General features: G+C 46.3%; 1 protein-coding gene across 1 annotated transcript; it reads right to left on the minus strand.

Moving 5' to 3' along the window:
* Positions 1-2,032: 2,032 nt before the first annotated feature.
* Positions 2,033-10,147, minus strand: SETD9 (SET domain containing 9). The gene is made up of 6 exons (XM_075343748.1): positions 10,012-10,147; positions 8,808-9,151; positions 7,463-7,586; positions 3,001-3,116; positions 2,823-2,928; positions 2,033-2,667 (listed from the first exon to the last, which is right to left on the minus strand). The coding sequence occupies exons 1-6, from the start codon at positions 10,113-10,115 to the stop codon at positions 2,580-2,582; spliced, it is 882 nt and encodes a 293-aa protein (XP_075199863.1). The 5' UTR covers positions 10,116-10,147; the 3' UTR covers positions 2,033-2,579.
* Between the last annotated feature and the right edge of the window lie 422 nt (positions 10,148-10,569).

Consider the following 10,569-nt stretch of genomic DNA (forward strand, 5'->3'; position numbering starts at 1 on the left):
TTACTGCCACCATGAACAGTTCCTCGTCCAGGAGTTGTTTATCCTCCTCGCTGATTTTACATATGATGTATTTTTGGATAATTAAATTTAAATTGTTCAATAAAATTATCTTATAACTTTATTTCCTACATTTTGTTGGTGATTTTCTATTTCTTATTTAGCTGCCGAAATTGCCTTTCTTCCACTCGCAGTATTGTTGTATTGTCTTTGGAAGAAATAAGTCATGTGCCGTCCTTTATATTGACCACACATGTATTTATACATATAAATGAGATCTCCTCTGAGACGTCTTTTTTCTAAGCTAAACATATCCAACTTTTCCAACCTCTCATCATACGGGCGGCCTCCATTCCTTGTAGTAGTCTAGTTGACATCTTTAAACTGATGAGTAACAATACGTTGGGATCACGGGATCTAATCTCTCTTTTTATACACCCTAAAATATTGTTTGCTTTAGCAGCTGCTGCTTGACATTGAGTGCTGCTGCTCAGCTTATTTGTAATGAGAATACCCAAGTCCTTCTCCTGTTCTGTAGTCCTGAGTTTACTTCCATTTAATGTATACGCAGTTATAGGATTACTCCGTCCTAGGTGCATTACTTTATATTTATCAACATTAAATCTCATTTGCCAAGTATCTGCCCATTCTGACATCTTATCCAGATCTATTTGTAATATTGTACTATCAAGGTCAGTTTTTAATATCCTACATAGTTTGGTGTCTTTAGCAAAGACTGACACTGTATTAATGACCTTGTGGATGGGATTGATAGTAAAGAGATTAAAAAGAATTGGTCCTAGCACAGATCCCTGGGACACTGCCCCTAGTACAGATCCCGGTGGTCCCACTGCTCCCAACACAGATCCCTGCGGTCCCCATTGCTCCCAACACAGATCTCTGCGGTCCCCACTGCTCCCAGTACAGATCCCTGTGGTCCCCACTGCTCCCAGTACAGATCCCTGTGGTCCCCACTGCTCCCAGTACAGATCCCTGCGGCCCCCACTGCTCCCAGTGCAGATCCCTGTGGTCCCCACTGCTCCCAGTACAGATCCCTGTGGTCCCCACTACTCACTATAGCCCAATTAGAGAACAAACTATTTATGATGACTCTTTGTTTCCTATCTTTTAGACAATTCCTTATCCATCTGCTTAGTTTCCCATGGTTGCGGCTCCTGGAGCTTCAGTATAAGGCTATTATGTAGTACAGTATCAAATGCCTTTGGAAAGTCCAAATAAATCAAAATCAGCTGCATTACCAATATCCAGATTTGCACTTACCTCATCATAGAACCCCAACATTTTGGTTAGGCACGACTTATCTTTCATGAATCCATGCTGGTTATCAGTTATTATATTATCATCTTTAATATATCGTTGTATGTCATCTCTTAAAATGCCCTCGAAAACCTTGTACACCACTGATGTCAGACTTATCGGACGGTAGTTGCCTGGATCTACCCTCTTACCTTTCTTAAATATCGGTACCACATCAGCCATTCTCCAATCCTGAGGCACCAACCCTGTTACAAGCGAGTCTAAGAAGATGAGATAAAGCGGTTTGTCAATTACTGAGCTCAATTCCCTCAATATCCATGGATGAATACCATCTGGCCTGGGGGCTTTGTCAGTGTTTAATTTACTCAGACTCAGGTGTACTTCTTCTTGTGTTAAATTAGTTATATCAGGGTGGACTTTAATTCTTTCCTTGTTGAATGATCCCTGGAACAGTCATTTCCTTGGTGAACACAGATGAAAAGTGCCTGTTCAATATCTCAGACTTTTCTTCGTTCTCTATTCTTATCCTGTTATAATCTTTTATAGGGCCGATACCATCCCTTTTTTTCTTTTGGCACTGATGTATTCCTAAAAAATGTTGGGGTTTATTTAAATGTATTTGGCGATTTTTGTTTCAGTAGCTAATTTTGTTAGTTTGATTTTTTTTTTACATTTCCTATTGATATCTTTATTCTCCTGAAATACTATTTCTGTATTCTCAGCCTTCAAGATTTTGAACACCCTTTGTTTTTGTTTTATTATACTTTGTACAGTCTTATTTAGCCATAGTGGTTTCTTTTTATTCCATGGACATTTTATTACCAGAGGGTATAAGTATTTTTACACAGACTCTAGTAGTTAAACTTACCCCATTTATGTTTGGTATTACCAAATACCAGGACATTGTCCCAATCTACACGATTAAGCTTTTCCCTTAATTTGTTGAAATCAGCTCTCCTAAAATCCCAGGTTTTAGGATTTCCCCTTTCAAACGTTCTATTGAATATTACATTGAAGCTTACTATATTATGATCGCTGGTGCCCAAGTGCTCCCGGACCTGTCACGTGCTCCCGGACCTGGAAATCTGAAATTATATCTCGTCTACTACGCAAATTGTCATTCATCACTTTTAAATTGTTTAATTACATCTATTTATTTTTCAAAAATTCTTAAATATTATGTATATAACAAAAATAAATATCTTCATCTTGTAAAAAGAAACCAAAGCCCCTTCCCAAAACAGAGTGGTCCATGGATTTACTTGTCTACGACCACGAAGAACCAAAGCTTCTGTGGTCGCCTCTTACTGAACCAGCGTGAAGTAGTTGGAGAATAGTTCCTCCCCGCAGTGAATGTCTCTGAGCGCGACGAGAACCACACAGCGCAGCGGCCTAGACAGAAAAGACAATGCTCAGGCGCCAAAAAAGCCAAAATACGTTTACATCAACTACATGTGGATTTTGGGTTTTCTTGGCATGTTGTGGACACACGGTACTAGCCAAGACTTGATCATGTAATTGCAGAGAATGTAAATGTCTGTACTGACCCGTCCACCTCATGGGCGTAGCGGATATTGGGGATGTACTGCCGCAGCTCAACCGGGAAAGACTCGGGGACATCGAATTCCTGGTAAGAAACATTCGCTGCGTGCTCTGCGGGAAGAAGACGCAAATCAATATCACTAACAATACTACATGGGTGATAAGGACACGGGGGTGGATTACCGTTGGAGCAGTTGTTGACGTACTGCCCCACGGCCAGTGGATTGTGGGGGGCGCTGGTGAGCCAGGTGCAGTCACACATCTTCAGGGGTCCGAGCTGATCTCTTCTGCTGCAGGACCTGAAACGTGAAAAGCCCATGTAAGGATTTCACAATACTGAACATTCCCTTTAGGCCGGGTTCACATGGAACCATTGGGGCGTCGGTCTAAAGCTTAAAAAAAAAAAAAAAAAAAAAAAAAAAAAAAAAAAAAAAAAAAAAAAAAAAAATCACAGAGAAGTCTGATCCCCCCCCTCTCCAAAATAAAACATAGTATTTCTGATTCTGACGGCTTCCCTGCTTGTTCAGTGTCTGCACACAGATTCTCGTGATTTATGTATTTTTTTCCTCCCCATCAGTCTGATGTAAAAAAAGCAGTCGTCCATCACTAAAGGGTCCCACGGCTAGATGAGGGGTCCTCAGGGCCTGTGGGTAGGCACGGGGTGGCTAGTGGAGCTCCCCTCGCACACATGGGCCCGGTTTCTGCCTTCACTGTGTTACATTATAACAGCGGTAAGTGAAGCTGTTGTAATGTGATATTGCTTGTAGTTTGCAGCAAGCACATGGGGAAGATCTCTGCAGCACTCTGAGGCTTTCCATCCACGCTCAGCTTTAAAGGAGTTGTCCGACAAACTCAAAAAATTTTGGTAAGCTAAGGCTGCTTTCACACATCATTTTTTTGTATCAGGCTCAGTCCGGCTCAAAAATCTATGCAACGGATGCCGCGAAAAAAACTGATCCGTTGCATAAGTTTTTCCATGCAGCCTGTCCGTTTTTAGACTGATCTGGTATAATACTGAGCATGCGTAGTTCAAAAAAACCGCATCCGGCGTCCATAGGCTTCCACTGTAAATCGCGCCGCATCGCGCCGAATCCGGCGCGATGCGTTTTTTCACCGCAGACAAAAAACGCTGCAAGCAACGTTCCATCCAGCCGCCTCATCGGCTAAATTTGCCGCATCCGGCAAAAAAACGGACGCAACGCAAGGCCTTGCGGCACAATCCGGCGCTAATGCAAGTTTATGAGGAAAAAACGCATCCGGTGGCAAATAAGATGCGTTTTTTCTGCAAAGCGCCGTATTGTGCCTGATTGCAAAAAACTGATGTGTGAAAGCAGCCTAATCTGTGCTGTATTGTCATATAAAACACCCCTACATTATTTTTTGTTCTCTAACTTTTGTTTCTCTTGAATTATCCCTTTATTCTCTGCAGCTCTTTGTTTACCTTCAGCTCCAGAAAACATAACTTCCTGTGCTAAACCTCCCAGTCACAGCTGGCACTGCCCGGCCTCAGTGTCCAGCCCCGCCCCCTGCCAGCCCCTCCCTCTGCCAGCCCCGCCCCCTGCCCGCCCCCTGCACACACATTCCCTCTCAGTATTCTGCCCCAGCACCTGACCTCTCATCACTACAGCATTGGAAATAACAGCCCACACACACACATTGGGGTCTGCCCCCCCCACACATCGGGCTATGCACCACACACACACACACACACACACACACATCAGGCTCTGCAACCCTCCCCCCATACACACACATCAGGCTCTGCAACCCTCCCCCCATACACACACACTGTGCTCTGTACCGACCCCCTCAGCATCGTTCTGCACCGACCCCCCCCCACCATCGTTCTGTACCGACGCCTACCCCCATAGGGAACACATGTAGGCTACATTCACATGACCGTTCCGTTTTTACGGTCCTCAAAAAACGGTCAGTTTTTTTCACGGATGCATCCGTGTGGCATCCGTGTGACATCCGTTCCGTACACGGTCCGTGTGTCATCCGTGTACCTTCCGTTTTTTTTGCGGACCGCAAAAAACGGAAGCAGCAAGAAAGATAAATAGATGAGTAGATATAGAGATGGACAGATAGATATAGAGACCGAGAGATAAAGGGATGAATGAATGGAGGGATAGATAGAGAGATAGATGAGAAAGACCTATATAATGTCCCACCTCCCTGCATATTCTAAACTGGCACCCTTTAGTGACTTTCATGTGGCACTAAAGGGTGCTTAGTCTTGTATTTAGCCAAAAAATAAATAAATAATTAAAAAAAAAGGGATGTGGGGTTCCCCCTCTCTTTTGTAGCCAGCTAGGGTAAAGCAGACGGCTGCAGCCTGCAGACCACAGCTGGCAGCTTCACCTTGGCTGGTAATCCAAAACAGAGGGCACCCCACGCTGTTATTTTAAATTAAATAAACAATTTAAAACAAAAAAAACATCGGGTCCCCCCAAATTGGATCACCAGCCAAGGTAAAGCAGACAGCTGTGGTCTGGTATTCTCAGACTAGGGAGGTCCACTGTTATTGGACACTCCTCAGCCTAAAAATAGCAGGCTACAACCACCCCAGAAGTGGCGCATCCATTAGATGTGCCAATCCTGGCGCTTTGCCTCAACTCATCCCGTTACCCGGGTGCGGTGGCAAACGCGGTAATATATGGGGCTGATGCCAGATGTGTAATGTCACGTGGCATCAGGCCCTGGGGTTAGTGATGTCAAGCGTCTATCAGATACCTGACATCACCAACCCAGTCAGAAATAAATAAAAAAAAAAAAAAAATTGAAAACAAAAAAAGTTTTATTTGAAAAGAAAAAAAAAAAAACACTCCCCAAAATATTCCCTCTTTCACCAATTTATTAAAAAGAACAATCAAATCCGGGTCCGACGTAATCCATTAAGGGGGTCCCACAATGATCCATACCATAGTCACTGTCCCGGTCAATGAAGAACAGAATGTTCCCCATTGGCTGGGAGAGCTGCATTGACCTGAGCTAACATCAATACATCAGCCCAGGTCACTGCAGGGGATGATGAGCGCTGCTGTCAAGAGGTTAGATGAGATCATTACCTGCTGTGACGATCTCCTGACGTCAGCGCTTTCACTGACTTCTATGCACGCCGCCTTCTCAGTGAAGAATCGCGGGAGCCCGTGACGTCACCGCTAGTGACAGTCTTGGGCCGCCCGCGAGACGATGTGAGAATGCGGCGGGCATAGAAGTCAGTGACAGCGCTGACGTCAGGAGAGCAGGAGATAGTCACAGTAGGTAATGATCTCATCTATCCTCCTGACAGCAGCGCTCATCATCCCCGCGGCTGCCCGCACTGCAGTGTGAGAAGCTGCTGATGCTGCAGTGCGGGCAGACACTGACACACTCCAATGTGGGCAGCCGCGGGGCTGGCATGGAGCGGAACACAGACTGCACGAGTAGTGATGAGAAGCAGCGCTGCGCTCCCTCTCATCAGTGCCTTCAAATGTACCGGCATCTGTGATCTGTGATGCTGATACATTTGAATGTGCGATCCTGAGCAGGGGCCCGGTGCTGGAGGTGACACCATGGCAGCTGCCGCCAGGCCCCTCCCCCTGCTCACGGGTCCCACAGCAGTGCAGGGGGAGGTTGTGGGGAGAGTACGGGGTGCGGGGGAATATGTGGGAGGGTGCAGGTAAGGGGGGGCGGGGATTCCACGCAGTGTAGCCGCACAGCAGGGAGGCGACATGCTGTTCCCAGATTTGCATGTAAACATGGCCCTGCCCATGTTGACATGAAATGACTGGAAGCAGCAAAATCGCGGCAGGAGCGGTCACATGACCGCTCTGAGCCGGGGGAGAGGGGCTGACAGCAGGGCAGGTAAGTGGTCTCTATCTACTTACCTGCCCCAATGTAGCCCAATAGGGAAATAAAAAAAAAAGTCAAAATAAGCCGGATAACCCCTTTAAACCTTCCTCCTCCAAAAACCTTGGACCATACAGAACCTCCCCGTCCTGGCTCCTGCGGCACGGTGATGACCCCCCCCCCCCCCCGTTGCTCCATCTGTGCCAGGCTGCAGACTACACCCCCAAGAAGAGGTCTCAGTGCCCTTATCTGGGCGAGGGCAGCACAAGATTTGTCTGGGGAAACGAGCAATATTATCTATTGGGGCATAATGAATTGAGGAACTGGAAGATATTTGTGCGAGAAACTCTGCAGACAAAATTGATACGAGGAGAAATGTTCATAGTGGTCTGGGCTGGAAGGAAAAGACAGAAAACTTTACTCAGAGCAGACGTCACAGGACTTGACTGCAATAACTAATAAGAGCAGATCGTGTAAGTGACATGCACCACTATATGGTCACTGTATGGCGGTAATATTGCTCTTTGTATAGTGTCCTCTATCTGGTCCCAGTGATGTGACTGGTGATACTATCTTCAATGCTGATTTTGTGACCAGATGAACAATACTCTGTGCCGCCATAAGCGAGATCAGCATGACAGTTCAGAGAAGGCGCTCGCTGACAGATCCCCGTTAACTCCTTCTGCTGTGTACACTGATACATAAAGGATGTAGAACAGAAACCCCACAACACGTTGCAAAAAAATGCAAGTAAATAAATCTGCCCCGAGGCGTCGACGTCCTGTAGAGCGGCAGTGACCGCGCCTCTCACCTGTACACGGACTTCGAGATTCCCTTGTCGTTCCCATCAATGAGGATCCCATCGATGCATCTGAAAATAAATGGATTTCCGATGGATTGAAAAAAGATGGGCTCGTAATTCTGGTAGACGGCACCTGCAAGAGAAGAAGGAAGAAGGCGACATCAAAGGCAGGATCGTAACCCAAGAGCAACCACGTGAGGTCAAAGATAGGCAAATACCGGATCATGGGAAGAAACCACAACTGCTGTCACTTTAGCTTTTACTTTCCACAATTCTGAAAAATGACTTATTACATCCACACATTAAAAAAGGCAGACACACCTGCATGAGAGTACCACCATTACTGAAAAAGTGCGAGGATTACCACCACAGAGGGGGCGAGAAAAGGCCACAGAAGAGTCTGCAAACTGATACCTGAGTGTGAAGAAGAGAGCCAGCGCAGGGAGGTGACCGACATGGGGAGAGGCGATGCTGTACTGCCAGGACAGAGACTGCTCCTGAGGGAAGGAAGAGCTGCTGAGGGAAGTGACAGCAAAATGTGGCAGCTATCTGTGGCTAAGACAGACTGCTACAGAGTGAAGGAAGAGCTGCTGAGGGAAGTGACACAGTGACTGCACCAGCAGAATAGTGAGTGCAGCTCTGGAGTATAATACAGGAGGTAACTCAGGATCAGTAATGTAATGTATGTACACAGTGACTGCACCAGCAGAACAGTGAGTGAAGCTCTGGAGTATAATACAGGAGGTAACTCAGGATCAGTAATGTATATACACAGTGACTGCACCAGCAGAATAGTGAGTGCAGCTATGGACTATAATACAGGAGATAACTCAGGATCAGTAATGTAATGTATGTACACAGTGACTCCACCAGCAGAATAGTGAGTGCAGCTCTGGAGTATAATACAGGAGGTAACTCAGGATCAGTAATATAATGTATGTATACAGTGACTGCAGCAGCAGAATAGTGAGTGCAGCTCTGGAGTATAATACAGGATGTAACTCAGGATCAGTAATGTAATGTATGTACACAGTGACTGCACCAGCAGAATAGTGAGTGCAGCTCTGGGGTATAATACAAGAGGTAACGCAGGATCAGTAATGTAATGTATGTACACAGTGACTGCACCAGCAGAATAGTGAGTGCAGCTCTGGAGTATAATACAAGAGGTAACGCAGGATCAGTAATGTAATGTATGTACACAGTGACTGCACCAGCAGAATAGTGAGTGCAGCTCTGGGGTATAATACAAGAGGTAACGCAGGATCAGTAATGTAATGTATGTACACAGTGACTGCACCAGCAGAATAGTGAGTGCAGCTCTGAATATAATACAGAATATTTCGGACATTACCTGGATACATTGACACTACGGCTCCTTTAGGCACGAGCCCTTTGGAGACAAACACTCCGGTTCCTGCCGTTTCCATAGAGCTGCGCCGCCGATCAATGCAAAATCCCAGACAGTTGTTGGTTGCGTCTTCAGAGTGGAGCGTGTGATGTGGTTTGTGCCGCTGATGGCTGGCATCGGGGGCAGGGTACTTGGCGCGGGTGGTGGGGGGCAGCAGGGACAGCAGATCCCTCTGATTATTTATATCCAATGTGAATAGAACCTGGAAGAAAGTGACGAGCGCGGAGCAGACGTCATCATCCGCCACGACCTTATCACCGCATCCGGCCGACACGCAGCGCAACGTCCTGCGAGGAAAAAGGGCAAATAGTAACGAGCCGAATTATTAACCCCTTGAGGACAACAGCCATGTTTCTATTCCTGCTCGTTGCTTACTTTTGGTCAGAATTTCATTCTGGGGCCGGCGGAGCGGCACACCACGGTACAAAGAGGACACGTTCTTCATTCACAAGGATTTATACGCTTCAACTATTAATTCATAGACAGAAAATAAGCAAATCTGCCGCAGTTCTCACCATTTAGTGGCCACTGTATAGAATGACATGTAAAGTCTGACATCTAGTGGCCACTGTATAGAATGACATGTAAAGTCTGACATCTAGTGGCCACTGTATAGAATGACATGTAAAGTCTGACATCTAGTGGTCACTGTATAGAATGACATGTACTGCTGCTCTCTATGTTATACCCCTACCCCCTGTCGTGTGAATAAGTGCTACAGGGCTGCCATCTAGTGGTCGCTGTGCGGAATGACATGTACTGCTGCTCTCTAGCGGTAGGTTTGTGCATTTACATGCCACAGAAATAAATGTGCTTCATAAACTATACACGGCTGCCATCTGGTGGCCGCTTCTTGCAATCACATGTAAGTCGCATTATGATACACCGGCGCCATCTAGTGTCAGCTGGGTAAAATTACATGTAAACCGCTCAATGACAAGAGGCTGGAAGTCTGGTGCCACCTAGTAGTGGGCACTAGTATTTGCGGACTCCAGGCCCTGTTTTACCAACTGAAGCAGGTGCAGGTGCCAGCTAAGTGCCGCCAGTCTGGCAGTCTCTAGTACCATAAATAACTCCTCCGTGTGATGCGGGTCCCATGGTATTAAGTAAGTGCACCCCATACACCCGGCAGTGCAATATACCAGACCTGCGGTTACGAGTCAGGTTCAGCGCCACCCAGGGGACAAAACGATATTTGTACGATCTCCAACGGGAGAGAATGGCCCGCAACACCGTGCCCGGAGCGGGCATGTCGCCGCCGACTGACGGGACAGTGACGTCATTGAAAGGGAGGAGATTAAAAATACGTGTACGAAGGGGGAGGAAATCTGTGACGTCATATATCAAATAAGGAAATTCAGGGGAGTGTCATCTAGAGGGGGCGGGTTTCTGAAGAGAAGGAAAGTGCGGAGTTTGCAGAAGTCACTGCGCCACCTTGTGGTAGCATGATGGAATTACATGGAATAGAATGTGAGCCGTGGAGGTGATACTACCGGATACATGTTACTAAAGTCGTGCACAGCTCATTAATGGTAGACGACTGCCATCTAGTGGTAGCTTCATTCAACTGCATGCTATGTGCTTCATAAATAGTGCGGTACATTTTACAGCACGTAAATGGTGGCCATCTAGTGGCAGCCTGATACAATTACATGTAAGCCGCACAATGATAGATGAGCGCCTCTTTATATACAATTAGAAGCTC

The sequence above is a fragment of the Anomaloglossus baeobatrachus genome, chromosome 1 (assembly GCF_048569485.1).
Source record: "Anomaloglossus baeobatrachus isolate aAnoBae1 chromosome 1, aAnoBae1.hap1, whole genome shotgun sequence".
Lineage (NCBI taxonomy): Eukaryota > Metazoa > Chordata > Amphibia > Anura > Aromobatidae > Anomaloglossus > Anomaloglossus baeobatrachus.